Source organism: Gossypium raimondii, chromosome 11 (assembly GCF_025698545.1).
Source record: "Gossypium raimondii isolate GPD5lz chromosome 11, ASM2569854v1, whole genome shotgun sequence".
In the NCBI taxonomy this organism is placed as follows: Eukaryota; Viridiplantae; Streptophyta; class Magnoliopsida; order Malvales; family Malvaceae; genus Gossypium; species Gossypium raimondii.
In genome coordinates, this window is record NC_068575.1 from 23,042,402 (window position 1) to 23,054,436 (window position 12,035).

General features: G+C 38.0%; 1 protein-coding gene across 1 annotated transcript; it reads right to left on the reverse strand.

Annotated features, from left to right (window-relative positions):
* Positions 1-8,905: 8,905 nt before the first annotated feature.
* Positions 8,906-11,667, reverse strand: LOC128034763 (uncharacterized). Its single transcript, XM_052623604.1, has 7 exons — positions 11,532-11,667; positions 10,770-11,436; positions 10,314-10,721; positions 10,092-10,220; positions 9,819-9,954; positions 9,328-9,502; positions 8,906-9,246 (listed from the first exon to the last, which is right to left on the reverse strand). The coding sequence occupies exons 1-7, from the start codon at positions 11,665-11,667 to the stop codon at positions 8,906-8,908; spliced, it is 1,992 nt and encodes a 663-aa protein (XP_052479564.1).
* Between the last annotated feature and the right edge of the window lie 368 nt (positions 11,668-12,035).

Sequence of the window (12,035 nt, forward strand, 5' to 3'; positions counted from 1 at the left end):
TATTGCTTTCATTTCCTCCCATGTAGACACGGGACGTTCGCCATTGCATCTTCGACTCAAAGTGAGTTGATCCCACCATATTATGGCATAGTCGGAAAATTCTATAGCAGCCAATTTAACCTTCTTGCTCTCTGAGTAGTTATGACACTCGAAGACTAATTCAACCTTCTTCTCCTATTCAAGGTAGGCTTCAGGATCCGACCTTCCTTGAAAAGCAGGAATCGCCATCTTAATGTTCTTTAAGTCATCATCAGGCTGCTCTCGATCTCTTTGTCCCCGTGCTCGTTGGCCTCGTCGCCTTGCACTTTGTCGCGAACCTTGTTCACTTTCTACGTCACTTGGTTCGTATAAGTCATTTGCATGTTGCCAAGGACGTTCTTGCTCTCTTTTTGGGATTGGAGGGGTGTTCGCACGTTGACTTCGCTCCTCCATTTGTTCCATTCGTTCATTGAGGGAATCGAATTGAGGTTGGAACAATCGGGAAATTTCTCGCACAATTGCTTGAATTTGAAGAATGGACACTCCACCTTCAGGACCATTTCTTCTTGGTTGAAGGTTTACTCCTCCACCAGCGGCATTCGAAGCTCCTCCACTTGTAGCTCGACGTTCCAGACTCCTAGACATGATGATTAAAATAAGAAAATTTCCTCACCACAAAAACCTCACAAATTCTCTCACAAGAAAAAAATTCACTCCTGATACGATCTCAGTTTAGTAGTTGAACCCGAGTCGTTTAGTTCCCGATCGTAAACGAAGAAGTATATTAGACAAGAAGAAGATAGAATATATTTGAGTTCAAAGAAGTAAAGTAAGTCCGTGCAAAGTTGGATGTGGATTTGGTTTAAGTCGAAATGGTATGACTAGAATGGTCAAGTTTGGTTTAGGTTTAATTAAGAAATGGTATTTGGTTTTGGTACGTTTTGGTATTTGGGAATTGGTACGAAATGGTAAGGGATTTGGTACGAAATGGTAATGGTTCAAAAAGGTCAAGAGTGAACAAACACTAAAGAAGAGTGTTGACCCGAAACTTATAGGAGCAAATTGAGTTGAAAATGGTTGATAAGGACCTTGACTCAATACTTAGTAAAGTATGAACCAAAGGTATCAAAGGTGAACACCACACTCGGGTTTAGGGAGTGATAAGTTCGAAAGAAAGACTCGAAAAGATGCCACTAGAAGCTAGATAAGTCTTACGGGTCTCGAACGAAATTTGAGAGAAAATGCCTCACAAATTTGGCAGCAATTCGTTACTTTAAAAATGTCAAAAGCCCTTTACAAAGTAAAAATTCAGCTATTTATAATAATCTCCTAAGCTAGCCGAATGGTCTCTTCAATCCTTAAGGAGTAAGCAAATGAACCACTTGAATGTGCTAGCTAGATTCTATTTGAACTTGACAAGCTTCTAGAACTCTCATTGAACCTTGGTCACTTTGAATGGTGCATGAAGGAGTTAGATTCGCCAATGTACATAAATGAGCTTATTTAAGTTGTATCTTTTCTTTGAAAAGTGACTAGCCATTAAGAGGATTTGAATGGCCAAATGAAGTGTGAACACTCGGTTTCAAAGAGTCCTTGTGTGTGAACATTCCAAACCGAAAAGCCAAGAGTGTGAACTTCATGTGTGAACGGCAATATGCTGGTTCTTGAATCATTTAAAATCAATTGAACATTCCTCATGCATGTAACGCCACATTCATTGAACCTATGATGCATGCACCTAGCTTAAATGCTTCCATCCACATTCGGCCAACCTACACAACATGAAAAATGAATTTAGTTGATCATTATTCTATGAATCATATTAAAATGAAATTTAGACAACATTAATCCAAATAATTAAAACAAAACTCAATTAACTAAACTAAGTCTAATTAATTCGGTTTGGACAAGACACATTAAAAACATGTATTAAGACTTATTTATAAGTCAGAGGAAATTAATTTGACTTAATAACATGTAAGAAAAACACAATTAATCATGCATAATTAAATCAGGCCAGATTTGAGACAAATTAAATAGCAAAAATTATTTGAGTGAATTTGCAAGTTTTGAGCTAAATTGAGTGATTTTAGCTCATTGAGCTAAATTGGAAGTTAATTCAGCTCGTAGTAAAATGCATGGAGTGTTCTTCGAGTTGGTCCAAGCTTCTTCGATGTGCCCAACCAAAGTCTCACCCCAAACTTTGTTAACTAAAGCCGAAACAGCCTCCTTGAATTGTTTGGCTCGTGATCGGGTGATGGGACCTTGAGGCAGCTCCAAAGGCTCCTTGCTCGAGCTAGATTGGACTTGAGGCGTGGCCGTATCAACTCCTCTCGTGTTTCACTCTATTTTCGGCTTTTATCTTGATGTAACTCTCTTGCATTTTACCTTTCAAATCCAACTCTCGATATTCTAAAAAGCTACCTTAGACTTATCCACAACTTGTGGGTCATCTTCAAGGGGCTAAACAAAGGAAAATGATATGGTTTAGGGTAGGCTAGAAAGAAAGAACGGTTTGAAGATGTGGCGTATAGAATGAATCACTACTTGAAAAAGGAGAATCACTTGTTCGGAACAACAATCAACACTTGCAACTTTTTTTAATTTGAAATTATTTTTTTATGATTTTCGTAATATATATTCTTTCTCTTCTTTTTTTTGAATTTTTTTCGAATTTTTTTTGAATTTACAATTTACGTACCTAATTTAACTAGCTCTGATACCAACTAATACGAGCTTGTTTTGGATGAAATGACGAGTCGTAATAGATTCCAGATCAAAATTAGGTAATGTCGTCTTCAAATGATTTTAGGCCTTTACGTTTTAAAAGTTGTATGGCTAAAGAAGCAAGGTGGTTTAGTAAAGGATGATCGATGGGATATTCGATGGATGGAAAACAAAGAAGGTAAGTCAATGAAACAAGATCAAACCCTTATTAGCAAATAAGGACCCAGGCTTAAAAGGTTTCAAAGAAAAAGGGATGATTTGAATAAAAACCGAGACCCTCTATTTAGCAAAATAGGAACCTTCGGTATGAAGAACGCCACACCAACGGGTGATAAGTTTGAAAACAAAGTCAGACTGACGCCACTTGTGAAGATAAGTCAATTGAGCTTTGGAGAATAAAGAGAGTGAATTAACTCACCAAAAATATAGTTCATTCAAAAATTTGGCAAAAAAGTCATTTTACAAGAAAATCAGCAACTATTTATAGCCTAAGTGCTGGTAACCGAATGGACTATTCAAAGCTTAAAAACTAAGCAAACATTGAACTAATCTTCAGCTAAAATTCATGAATGAACTTGCTTCAAGGTTCAGCTGAATAGGGACCAAGGAATAGCTTCCAATGAAATTTGGAAATTAGCAGCAGCTACATTCGGCTAATGGAGTTTAATGAGGTAATTCATGAAGCAACTCTTGCTGAAAAATTACCAACATTAAATAGCAACATGAACAGCCATTTGGAAGTGTGAATGGACGGTTTTGAAAAGCCACATGGTGTGAACATGGCTGAACATGGTGTGAACGTCTTTATGCTTCCTTGAGAAGAGAATCGGCCATGTCTTGGAGTGATGAATTGGCTGCTAACTCTTGGCCGAATAGTTGCCTTAAAGAGAGCCAAAATTAATGATACGAGTCACAAAGGCCCAATCCAAGTTCAAGAACGTGATGGGCTCAAATTACCACAAGGCCCAATAACGAGATCAAAGGCCCCACAAATGCATTCCAAACTAAATGGGACCATTCAAGAGTTTGTTAGCAAGGCCTTAGATGCATACACGAAAGAACAAGAAAATCAAGATTCACTTTCTTGTTTTCAAGAAAATCAAGAAACCGAATCTTGGTCCAATTTTGCTGTTTGGAGCGATTTCAAGAATCAAGAAAATCAAGATTTCAAATCTTGGAAATCTTGGTCCAAGAAACCGAATCTTGCAGCCAAAACGCATTGGATCTCCGTTACGAGCATCAACGACCCAATTTCGGTAAAAGATGGATCACAAGCCCAAATTCTTCAAGGCGAGGCCCAATAAGGAAATTCACAGCCCAATCAAGAAATCCATACATACTTAGTTGAAAATCAGTCCAAAATGTCAAAGGGCCCAATTTGTAAACATTTTATTTGTTAATTTAATTTTTTAGGCTCCAGAGATATTACATGTTAAAATCGGCCCAAAACAGCCCATTTAAGTGTTAGGCCGAAATTCTTTTATTATTTAGGGTTAATTTTTAAGTTTTCTAATAAGGTTAGGATTAGTTTGAGGCCTATATAAGTGATGGCCGGGCACCCCTTGTATTCACTACTCAAATACATTAAAATTTCAGATTTGTTAAAGTGCAGAATTTTCTTTGAGGTTTTCTCCAAGAATTCTCTCTTGAGCTTTCTTTAGAAGTTGTTTTAACAATCTTTTGATTGTGGGAGCCATCTTCAACCTTCTTCTTGCCATTGATATTCTTTGGAGGGGAGATTAGAGCCGTTTGAAGGGATTTGTGAAGTCTTTCGGGATTTCAAGGATCCTTAGGACTTTATCTTGATTTTTATTACTGTTCATTCTTTTAAGTTTTCTTGCTGTTTGCATTGAATTCCTTTGACTAATCTTTTAATTCCTTTGTTTTTCAGCCATCAAAATCTTCAAGGTCTTATTTGGTGGTCTTATTGGTAGCAAGAAACATTCATTGTTGTCCCTTTTAATTGATCTTATCGGCTGCACATTCTATTCCCAATTAAATTCGGTTTGCTGGAAAATCGTTCTTGAATCCTATTTTCTTTAGTTTCAGAATTAATTATCCTTGTTCGTTTCAGCCCATTCTCAAAAAGCTAGATCTATTTTGCATGATATTTGACATCAAGAAACGTTCTCATCACTCCAATTTCAATTGCTCTTGACGTCCCAATTCCCTATTTTCTTTCCAATCAGTTTTGCTAGAATTATAAAGTTAATTTGCTGTTTTTTCTTGTTCTTTCAGATTCGGCAGATTGGAGCTGATCTTAATTGTTATTCCGTGTTATTGGCTTTTACGAAATCTGTTTCATAAGTGCTTTCGTTTCTAGCTCATCTCTTGCTATTTTAGGGTTCTAATTTTAAATCTGGAAATTCTAAAAACTGATCTTGCTGTGTCGTTTTCAGATCTGCTCGTGTAGAGCCTCGTAGGAGTTTTCCTCGTGACTTGGAAACTCGATCTTGGTCCGTGCACTACCCCCTATCATTTGGTATCAGATTTTGGGCGTTTTTGGTGTTCTTGGTTGATTTCTAAACTGATCTCTATTTTTTAAACTACAAACAGCAGTTTTACCCAGAAAAATTTTTCGAAAAAAATCCATTTGAGTGGATAAAAATTGTCCGATTAATCTGAAATTTTACATAAATATTTGTGGTACTGTGATTGAATATAAAAAAATTAATCCCACAAAAAATTTAGTTGAAAAAGTCAAAAAAATCAAAAAAGATGAAATCCAATAAAAATTTTAAAAAATATTCAGCGGTTTGAATTTGGTGCCCAAACTTTCCAGATAAAAAATTAAATATTTAAGGACATTCCAGATTTAATTTTGTGATTTTTGGAGATCGGGAACACCTCGAACGAAGTTGTCAAGTTACTCCGCAGTATTTCAGGTTTTCTATTTTCAGCAATTTTTATTGATTCTTAGCTGTAGGTTTTCATTTGTTTTCCTTTATTTTTCCTTTACACTATCTAACACCTTCTTGTTTCTTGTGTTAGTAGGATTTTTAAAGTGTGCACAATTCTTCCTCGGTGCAACACAAATCAGTTGGTGTCTCGTCCGTTTTTGGCATCCTAGTGCAAATTAGGATTCTTTGGTAGTTTGGTTCATACACTCTCTAATTGGTTGATATAAACTCTGCTAAAGAAATCACAAGCCTGAATTCTACCTCATTGAGAATTTGATTTTCTTTTTAAGCGATTAACGGTGAGGTTTGCTAACTTTTATTTTTGAGTGTTGAGTGTTTATTTTTTGCAGATTTTTGAAAATGTCAAAAGGTGATAATAATGATGACACATTTAAAAAATTCCAACAACAGTTGGAAGAACAGGCTGCTACACTTCGAGCTTTGACTGCTACCATCAATGAGGTGCGATTGAATCAAGAGTCTCAATATCGAGACCCAATTAAAGAAGATATGGATAGCCAGTCGCCTGCTCATAGGCGCGGTCCTCGACGTGTCACTAGGACTGATTTTGATTTTCATGATCGTGGACAACCTTCGTTGGCAAAACCAAAGTTCACAATTCCCCAATTTCGTGGTAAGAATGATCCTAAAGCTTATTGTGAATGGGAATCTAAGATTGAACTTATGTTTTGGTATTATAAATGTCCAGATGATGAAAAGGTAGCATTAGCAACGTTGGAATTTTCAGATTATGCATTAAGTTGGTGGACTCAACTTGGGGTAAATCGTCATCGGAATTATGAAGGTGAGATTTCGACTTGGGATGAGTTGAAATAGATTATGCGTAAAAGGTTTATTACACCTCACTACTATAGAGAGATCAAAACAAAGCTCAGAAGACTTATTCAAGGTAGTAGACGGTGGATGAATATTTTAAGGAGATGGAGATGCTCATTCAGAGAGCTAATGTGGAGCAGGATGAGGAAACAACCATGGTTCGATTTTGATACGATGTAGCCTAACGAAACAGACTATCTTCGTATGTTACGGATCTAGGAATGTTGTAAGCACATTCCTGCAACAAGAAAACAACAAAGAATTAAAGAAATAATCATGGTAAAATATGGGTAAAAAAAGAAGGAAAATGGAAGGAAAATGAAGTTGTTGGCGTTTAAAACAAAAAGAAATTCAATCGGTGAAGTCGAACGCTTCATGAAACGGCCAAGGCAGCAACTTGAGTGTTCAACAATGGCAAAAGTAATCGTTGGAATAGAATAACGTTAAACTCGAAAGAACTTGCACAATCTCTCGAGCAAACCCGAATCGAATCATTCAACGTCAAAAGGACTTGGACCCTCTAGATAGCGATCTAGGAACCCAAGTATCAAGAAAATTTGACACAACAAACTAAGTCCGAAATGCCAAGGAAAGTTCAATGAAGAACCAAATTGAGAGAAATTCTCAAACGTAATTGTTTTCATAAATCATCTAACCTGAATACATCATTTTAATATGTATTTATAAGTACAAAAGAGGGGTGTTGAATGGAAATTCATGGCTGTAATCAAAAGGGTTTAAAATAAGAAGTTATAACTCCTTTTCGCGTCATTTTAATAGCAGCCATACATTTAAATTTCAAACGACAACCTCCCTTGTTCTTATCCTTGTATTTTCGGCTACACATGCACACACACACTCTTGTGCACAAGCGGTCATGTGCTCCTCACATGTTTGGATGCCACATGGGCTGCCACAAATGCATAGGACACTCGCCCTTACATAGGACACGTTTCATTGCTTCTAGACTCGTCAGCTGGAGTTGAGCTGGTGGAGCTGAGTTTGAGCTAGCTAGAAATGTACTGAGCTGAAATGAGCTGGAAACAATCTTTCAGAACTATTTTGAGCTGAGATGAGCTGCATGCACATATTTGAGCTTCAACCGAGCTGTAAACATAATGCAAACACACTTATATACTCAATGGAACTAATGCAAATGTTACACTTCAGTATGTAACACATTATAGAGCTTAGTTTCTACACTAATACAAGCTGTAAACACTTGCAATCTTATTCATTAAAACACAAACAACATCAAATCAATACCAAAACATACTTAAATACACACATAATACTTAGTATAACCTAAATACGTCACATACGAGCATGTAACATGTTATAAAGCCTATGTTCTAAGGCATGAACATGATCGAATAAATCTGGAATCGTAGCACAAGTAAGGAACAAGGCTTCCCTGAATTTCTTTGCCTTAGATAGAGTAATAGGTCCTAATGGTAAGACCTCCGGATCAGTTTGCTTTGTTGGTGTGAGCGTACGCACATCATCCCCCCTTCTGGAGAAGGATTTGTCCTCAAATCTGTAGAATCATCATAAGGGGTTAAATCAGATACATTAAATGTGGCACCCACATTGTATTCTCCCGGCAAGTCTAACTTGTAGGCGTTGTCATTCACTTTCTCCAACACCGAAAAGGACCATCACCACGCATATGACTTGGACCGCCTGGCTGGAAATCGTTCCTTTCGAAATGAACCCAAACCCAATCTCCCACATCGAAGGTGACTTGCTTTACGCCCTTGTTTGCTTGCTTTGTATCTTGTTGAGTCCTTCGTTCGAGGTTCTTCTTAACTTTGTTGATGCAATTTCTTCACGTATTCGCTTTTGCTTTACCGTCCTGTTCATCACCTGTTCCTACCAAGAAAGGCAACATATCTAGAGGCGTAATAGGATTAAAGCCATAAACAACCTTAAAAGGTGACATCTTAGTAGCGAATGTACAAAGATGGTTATAAGCGAATTCAACGTGTGGCAAACAATCTTCCCAAGTTTTGATGTTCTTTTTAATGATGGATCAAGTAAAGTAGATAAAACTCATTAACAACCTCAATTTGCCCATCGATGCAGGGATGACAAGTAGTAGAAAACATAAGTTTCAGTACCTAGTTTGCTCCAAAGAGTCCTCCGAAATGACTCAAAACTTCACATCTCATCGAAACAATCGACCTAGGAATACCATGTAATCGTACAACATCTTTAAAGAACAAGTTAGCCACATTAACAAAGATCATCGGTCTTATGGCATGAAATGAAATGTGCCATCTTCGAGAATCTATCAACCACAACAAATATACTATCCCGACTGTTCTAGTTCGAGGTAATCCCAAAATAAAGTCCATTGAAATATCGGTCAAGGGATTCAGAATAGGTAAAGGTAAGTACATACCATGTGGTGAAACCTTCGATTTTGCTTTCTTACATGTCACACAACGTTCACATGGCGTTCAACGTCCGGCGCATCTTAGGCCGAAAAGATGCTCTTTTAAGGTGTGTAATGTTTTAGTGACCCCAAAATGACCCATCAATCCACCTTCATGTGCTTCACGGATCGATATTTCACACATTGAACCTCGTGGAATGCATATCCTGCTTTCTTTGACAAGATATCCATCATGCTCAGAGAATTTTCCATCCGCACCTTTCTCACAAGCATTATACTTATCGCAAAAATCATGATCATCAGAGTATAACTCTCGAATATATGCAAATCCAATCAAATGTGAATTAAGATAACTCAATAGTACATATCTGCGTGATAATGCATCAGCAACGACATTATCTTTCCCTTTTTTGTATCGAATGACATAAGGAAAAGATTCTAAGAATTCAACCCATTTAGCATGTCGTTTGTTCAATTTATGTTGACCTGTGATATATCGTAAAGCCTCGTGGTCAGTGTGGATCACAAACTCCTTAGGCAACAAGTAATGCTGCCATGTCTCCAATGCCCGAATCTGTGCATACATCTCTTTATCATAAACCGGATAATTCAATGTTGCTCCACTCAGTTTCTTGCTAAAATATGCAACGGGCCTCTTTTCCTGTATTAAAACTGCGCCTATACCAACTCCAGAAGCATCACATTCAATTTCAAAAGTTTTACCAAAGTCAGGTAAGGCTAACACTGGTGCTTTTGTCAAACAATCCTTAATTTTTAGAAAGGCATCTTCTTGTTCTTTACCCCACAAGAAGTGGAATTCTTTTAATAATTCGGTTAAGGTGCGGTAATAGAATTGAAGTTAGGAACAAACCGTCGATAAAAACTAGCTAAACCATGAAATGATCTAACTTTGAGTAATCGATGTCGATCGTGGCCATTCTGAATTGCCTTTATTTTCTCATGATCAACTTCAACACCTGTGCACTCACAATGTAACCAAGAAATGTAAGTCCATCAAGACAAAACACACATTTCTCGTTACCATACAATCTTTCTTCTCTCAAAGTCTGCAATACAGCTCTCAGATGTTCTACGTGATCCTGCAAAGTCTTGCTATAAACTAAAATGCCATCAAAGTACACAACACAAAACTTTCCAATAAAAGATCGCAGAACATGATTCATTAGTCGCATAAAAGTACTAGGTGCATTACTTAAACCAAAAGGCATCACTAACCGCTTCATACAAACCTAGCTTTGTTTTGAAGGTCATTTTCCATTAAATCGCCTTCTCGCATGCGAATCTGATGATATCCACTCTTCAAGTCTATTTTGGAGACGATGATGGCTCCGCAAAGCTCGTCCAACATGTCATCAAGTCTAGGAATAGGATGACGATACTTAATTGTAATTTGATTCACAGCTCTACAATCTACGCATATCCTCCAAGACCCATCTTTCTTCGATACTAACAATACCGGAACAGCACATGGACTCAGACTTTCTCGAATATAACCCTTGTCCATCAATTCTGTAACTTGCCTTTGAAGCTCTTTCGTCTCTTCAGGGTTAGTACGATAAGCTGGTCGATTTGGAATGGTAGCACCTGGAATGAAATCAATCTGGTGCTCAATGCCACGAAGAGGTGGTAATCCCTTCGGTGTTTCTTTCGGAAACACATCCTCAAACTCTTGCAAAAGGGACACAATCGATGCAGGCAAATCAGCAGGGAACTCAGCCAATAAACAATGATCTTTAAACAATAAAATAAACAAGGATTGGTGAGAGGAAAGACATTTCCTGATTTCTCGACTGCTTGCATATACGCTCATCTTTTTCTTCTCCTTTGCAACTTCCTTACTTTTTTCAAGCTTGTTTGATCTTCAATTACTTGACTCAAGGTCAAAGGAGCCAAAGTAATCTTCTTACCGCATGCATAAAAGAGTATCGATTTGTAAAACCATCATGCATTGCCCTCTTGTCATCTCGCCAAGGCGCCCCAAAAGAAGGTGAGTAGCATCCATCGACACAACATCACAAAGGACCTCGTCCTTGTAGTTTCCAATTGAAAATGGTACAACCACTTGTTTCGTCACTTTAAGTTCTCCACCGTCATTCAACCATTGCAACTTGTACGGATTCGGATGCTTTGTCGTCTTAAGACCTAATCTGTCAACCATCACTGAACTAGCAACATTAGTACAACTACCGCTATCAATAATCACAACACATACCTTATCTTGAATCTTGCATCGTGTGTGAAAGATAGTCTCACGTTGTTGCTCGTCTTGCACCTGTTGCACATTCAAACTACGTTTGACAACCATGATCTCCATAACTTGACCAGATTCAACAACTTCTAGGTTATTCTCTTCATCTTCTTTAGTCGGGAGTTCATGTACATCTTCCTCAGAATCTGACTCGATCTCTCCATCTTCTCGCATCAACATAACCCTCCGATTAGGACACCGGCTAGCAACATGTCCTCTACCAAGGCACTTAAAGCATCGAATATCTCTTGATCGCTTCGGTGCCACCATTGGTTGTTTGCCACGTCCATTATCGACAATGGGAGGCTTTGGTTTCTTTGGATTCGCTGCTCTCGAATCCGTAATGGCGGTTAATGGCGCTTGTTTCTGGCATTGTTAGGGGTGTATAAAGGATTCGAAAAAGATTTAAATGGAGTATTACCTTGAGTAGAAGCTTTTCTACGTTGTTGTCGCTCAATTTTGATCGCCATATGCGCCATGTCATCCAACTCAACATAATGTTGCATTTCAACAATGTTTGCTATTTCAGAATTTAAACCTGCCAAAAATCGAGCCATAGTCGCCTCATGGTCCTAAACTATGTTTGCACGCATCATGGACATCTCCATCTCCTTGAAATAGTCCTCAACGCTACTGTTGCCCTGTTTCAAGGTTTGTAATTTCTGAAATAAATCTCGATGATAGTGAGAAGGAACAAATCGTCTCCGCATGATATGCTTCATATCTTCCCATGTTCTCACTAGACCTTCACCGCACGTCGTCGACTAATCGAGAATTGGTCCCACCATACCAAAGGCATAGTCAACAAACTCCATAGTCGCTAGTCGAACTTTTTCTGTTCGGTAGTTATAACACTCAAAACGTGTTCAACCTTGCTTTCCCATGTCGATAAGCATCCGGATCCGAACGTCCACGAAAAGAAGGT